The sequence below is a fragment of the Saccostrea cucullata genome, unplaced genomic scaffold (assembly GCF_032062105.1).
Source record: "Saccostrea cucullata isolate Sc308-1 unplaced genomic scaffold, CSIRO_AGI_Scuc_v1 ctg23127, whole genome shotgun sequence".
Classification (NCBI taxonomy): Eukaryota; Metazoa; Mollusca; class Bivalvia; order Ostreida; family Ostreidae; genus Saccostrea; species Saccostrea cuccullata.
The window spans coordinates 1-5,351 of record NW_026932506.1 but is presented as its reverse complement, the minus strand read 5'-3'; the positions used below and the strand labels follow the sequence as shown (position 1 = coordinate 5,351).

At 30.7% G+C, this 5,351-nt stretch overlaps 1 protein-coding gene across 1 annotated transcript; it reads left to right on the top strand.

The window, feature by feature from the left end:
* Positions 1-698: 698 nt before the first annotated feature.
* Positions 699-2,930, top strand: LOC134235319 (receptor-type tyrosine-protein phosphatase alpha-like; the record flags this gene model as incomplete). Its single annotated transcript, XM_062717455.1, has 6 exons — positions 699-772; positions 871-926; positions 1,013-1,308; positions 1,991-2,078; positions 2,226-2,287; positions 2,862-2,930. Coding segments are annotated over exons 3-6 (402 nt in total), but the record flags the coding sequence as incomplete, so codon positions are not given.
* Between the last annotated feature and the right edge of the window lie 2,421 nt (positions 2,931-5,351).

The window sequence follows — 5,351 nt, the reverse complement described above, 5'->3', positions numbered from 1 at the left end:
ATATCTATATATCTTGAACAAATGTTTAAATGAAATACATTTTTAACTCAACATTTTGAACATCAGCTCTTTGTATTTTACTATGATACAATGTTAATTGTTTTAGAATGTTCCAATAATAAATATGGCATAAACTGTAGCCAGCCTTGTGGTAAATGTCTACAGCCTTCATCTTGTCACCACATCAATGGATCTTGTTTAACTGGATGCGACAGGGGTTTCTATGGAGCATACTGTTTACAAGGTAACGTATTAATGCAATAATATATTGTAATTCTACCCTTTTAGTTTTTGAAGACAGCTTGATCTCTTGATTTCAATATCTCTTTATAGCAAACTACACTTTAAGTTAACAAAGACAGCTTGCACTCATAAGTTCAATGTCTCTTTTCAGCGAGTTATCAATTTGATAATTTTCACTGTCAATGTATATGATTACTTTCAGAATGCAGTCCATATACTTATGGGTTTGATTGTATACAGAACTGCAGTGAGAGTTGCATAAATAAAACATGTGACTCCGTCTTTGGAGATTGTGAAGTTTATGGGGTTTGCATAATATTTGATGAATTTGACATATTTTTCACTAGAGGTCTTCTCATTATAGATTTGAAAAGTTTTAATTTCAGATTTTCAAAAAAGTACTTTTGTTCATATTGTAGGCTCTTACTGAGAATAAGGATGAAAGTAATCAAATTGAAATCTCTGGAGGTATCGCTGGGGGTGTCCTTGTCCTTCTTGTAATTCTGATCGTGGTGCTGGTATTCAGAAGGTAATTTTTGTAATGTTTGGTACGAAAAACAATTAAATGTAATCGGTCTAACCTGTATACTTCTAATCACATTCTTAGATGTATTATCTTACATTTAGGTACCATGCAAATAAAGGAACTGAGAACAAGAATAAGACTCAAAAGGCAGTGCACTGTGAGATATTTCATTTAGATTTTTTTAAGGTTGACTTATTTAATTTAAAGCATAATAAATGCAATAAATCGAGTTTTTCTTTAAAGGTGAAAAGGGAGAAAGTGTGAAAAGTTTTTCTGTAATTGATACAAACGCCCCATCATCTTCAAAGGGAGAAAAAATTAAAAGCTCCAAGAAAAGAAATTATGAGCAAAATTTGATGGGTAAAAAACAGGATAACATAGCTGAAGTTGATGAAGATGAAATAGTTCACTCTGAAAATCCATATGGTGAAATGTACATAAATGACATAGCAACACCGGATATTCCGATGAGCCGGTTAGAAAATGTTATCACTGAGAAAGGGAAAGATGATAATGACGGATTTCAAAAGGAGTATGCAGTACGTAAGATTTTATAATCAAAGAAAATTTTTGCATGTGAATGAAATTTCAACATAAAAGACTTTCATGATGCCTATTTTTCCAGATAAACAACTAAGTTTTTTTTTTTCTTTTCTTTTTTTAATTTGTTAAAAGCAGATACAAGTAAATAGCATTAAATAGAAGTGAAGTATTTATTTCTAAAAGTAAAAAGCGAAAGAAGTAAAACACAGTATACAAAATGGGGGATCAAAAAAGGGAATAAAAAAAGAGTATGGAACATCTTAGGCTAGAGGGAAAAGGTGGGGTCAATTAGACAAGAACAGGAATTCAAACCCTTTAATCTTTCATAAGGTAGTGGGTCCCTGAATTTCAATATGACCTCCTTATTATAAACATCATCAGATTAAAAAACATATAAAAATTGCACTTATCCGATGCCTGCCATTTTAAAGGAATTTAAAACCAAATAATATGTTCCCGATTCTCCTAAAAATTATAATAAAATTTTTGAATAGTAAAATTTTCGAGGGAAAACAATATACAAACTATCATCGTTTTAAAATGAAGAAAATTTTAAGGTGAATGTTTTTTACTTTTCCCTTAGTGATAAGATATGTCAGAGATTCAAAATTAATTAAAAAAAATAAAACAAACTTCACAGTGCTACTAATGGAATACCACATGCCATATATGTTTCAGACGTTACTTTACGGTGAAAATTACAAATGTGACGTCGGAAAAAGGACTGAAAATATTCCTAAAAACAGATTTAAGACTACATTCCCATGTAAGTTTTAATAAATAAATCGTTTTCGTACATAACAGCTATGGTAGACACAACAAATATATACTTTTTTATTGAAGTTTCCGAAGATAAATCAAACAAACTTTCTATAAGATTGTTGTTGATTAGATTTTGTTTTTCTTGGAACAGATGACCACTCTAGGGTAGTATTAAAGACAGCTTCGGACTACATACACGCTAACTATATAAAAGTAAGATTATTTTCCATTAAAACAAATATCCATATTTGTAATTTTGTAAGTCATACACTTTTATTATTTTAAGTCATCAGAATCTTTTAGGTGAATTTTTGCTGCACATGAATCAAATGCAACGAATTAAGTGTAGTTTTGTAAGGATTGAGAATTCTTTTATCAAGATTTCGATTGGATCATTGGTAAGTCGTTGGTGTAAGGGCAGGTCTCTAAAGCTCTTAAAGTGAACATGCCTCAATCAATTCTTTGAATATTTTCTATCATGATTCTTGGCAGAAGAAAAGGTAAGTACAAAGTTAAGATGAGCAAGGGATCCTCTTCCTATTTTCTTTTCATGGCTCCATGGTTACTGGGTTATATGGATATAACGAACAGTATTCAAGTTCAAATGTCAAATAATCAATACAATCGGAGCGGAGCAGAAACGGATCTTAGAGGTGAAATCAGGTGTAAGAATATGTTACATTTTACTCTGGTGAGCTTAAAGTTCTCTTTTTTAACATCAGTGAAATAAATCCTTTATAGTAATATATTTGAATAACTTTTTATTTTATATTTCTATATATTTTAGGGCGCTGAGAGAGAAAATGAATACATTGCTGCACAAGGTTTTACTTATTACTTTTTTTTCATTGTGTTTGTGAGAACATTTTTTAATATGCATGTCTAACCAAAAAATTAGAAATTTGTTTCTTATAACATAAGAATAACTCTAAATAGCTTTCCGTATTTTATCTTGCAAGCATCTTCCAGATTTTTATTTAATAGTTTGATTGTAATTAGTGTTTTTTTAACTTGATAAGTCAAAGTAAAAAATCTAAAATTTAGATTAAATATCTCTTAAGTTTGATTGAGCTGAAGGCCGAAAAGAACTTAAGTGATCGACGTGCGTTCGGTGTAAAGACAAATAATGACGCCCATCGAATAATGACCGGGGGTCATTTTTCAACGACAAAATATGACCCCCCCCCCCCCACCCGTAGAAAAAAAATCAATTCTTGTAGAAAAAGATTCCTAGGAGTCATTTTTTTATATATTAGTCCTATAAAAAATTGACCCCTATTGAAAAATTACCCCCTTTAAAATACAAAATTTATAACAGGTGAAAGTGAAAAATATGCTGTATATTGTAATTGTTCTTCCTTCGAGTAATTCATGCATTTGTTCGAATAGATTTCATCTTTGTTCTTCTTAGCACATAGGGGTAATAACTTTCCTTATTTCTCTCTATCAAAATATTGACAAATCACTTTTAAGCAATTTACAATCAATCAGTTAATCTCCATTTCTCTGATAAAGGAGCAAAGCTAGAAAAATCAAAGATGGTACATTGAGATAAAATTTATGAATATAATTTTTTTCTTTACTGACTTCATTGATACGTTGTTTCAGAAAAAAATATTTGTTGGGAAAAAGTAGAAAGTTGTAGCAGACGAATAAATATCGGTGCGCACAGATAAGTAATTTGGTCGAATTAATAAGGTTTCATTCGGAGTAAAAATAGGAAGAGTAAAAATAGGAATGGATGACAGGACGCCTCGATGCTATATATATTCTATATGTTCCATCCTATACATGCAGCCTATCATTATATTATTACAGATATTTTTAATCTTTGCAATACATATTCTTTTTATACCCCCCACACACACACACACACCCCCACCCCCCGAAAAAAAAAAATTACTTAAAATCAAAACCGAAAAAAATAATAATAAAATAAAATAAATGAACAGCAAAAATATAATTAAAACTCTATAGCTTTCAATAATACTAAAAGAGGCTCTAGATAAAATATTGAAATGAAGTTAAGCCTTCACACAAGTACTATCATATCATAATTAACTTCGTCATTATTAAAGCATACTTTAAATGTTGGTGGGGTATACTTGAAAGTATTCTGGCAAAGTAACATTTGAAAATTAGAAGAATAGCAGATTATTTTAAGCTTATTTTTAGTCCCTCCTTATAGAAAAATAAAGGTAGGGGTTTCTTGATTGCTTTTGTTGATAATCGACTTCGATCCTCCTAAAAAAGTAAGGGGTGGGGTGGGTATAACACCTAAATATATGCTCTGTAAAGCTATGGGCTTGTGTAAAATACACATTCTAATGCACAAACTATACATGTAGACATAACTTTTTGATTTACCACACAGTATTCATTACATTTTTTAATTAATTCTTGTTTCATTTCACCCTTTTACTCAGTTCTATATTTTTCAGAGGATTTAATATGAAAATCAGATCAAACATTTTTATTTTTGTAACGTCATCTTTATACTGTATCATAATATGAAAAGTTAATTGAATACCATTTCTTTTAATGTCCCCGTAATCGAAGATTCGGGGGTATTTAGTCCGTTTGTATGTCTGTCTGTCTAACTGGCGGTCTGTTTGTACGCAAAAACTTTAACCTTGAAGATAACTTTTTCATTTATTAGAGCTATGGCTTTCATATTTAACATGTGTATTCCTTGTGACAAGGCCTCACTATGGGCACCACCAAATTTGACCCATTTTACACGAAAATGCAAAATTTTTACTTGTCATAACTTTTAAACGGTAGATACTAGTACTCTCATACTACACAGATGTATTTTTTTGGCATAACCTTTCATTGGATACTAAAATCTTTGAAAACTAGGGTTTTCATACTTCACATATGTAATCCTTGTTACATTAAACCTTTCTTAAGAAACCATCAACTTTGACCCTTTGAGTTTGACCTACCTTTCAAAAACTTATCCTTAGCCATTACATTTCTACAAGTGGTGCTAGGGCTTTCCTATTTTGCAGTTGTACTTCTTGTGAGAAGACCCTACTTTGGGTACCAATATATTTAAATTGCATTTAAGAAAAGTTAAATCTTCGCTATGTTGCTATACTTGGGCATAGCTGTTTCACAAACACATCTTTTTATATATAATATGAGTTGAGGATAAGAGAGATATACCACAAAGCGTAACAGAAGAACGGACGGACATCCCGATCACTATATACTATATTTGTATAGTTTACTTAACCCTTTAGGCTTGATAAATCTTTTACTCCTTTAGATT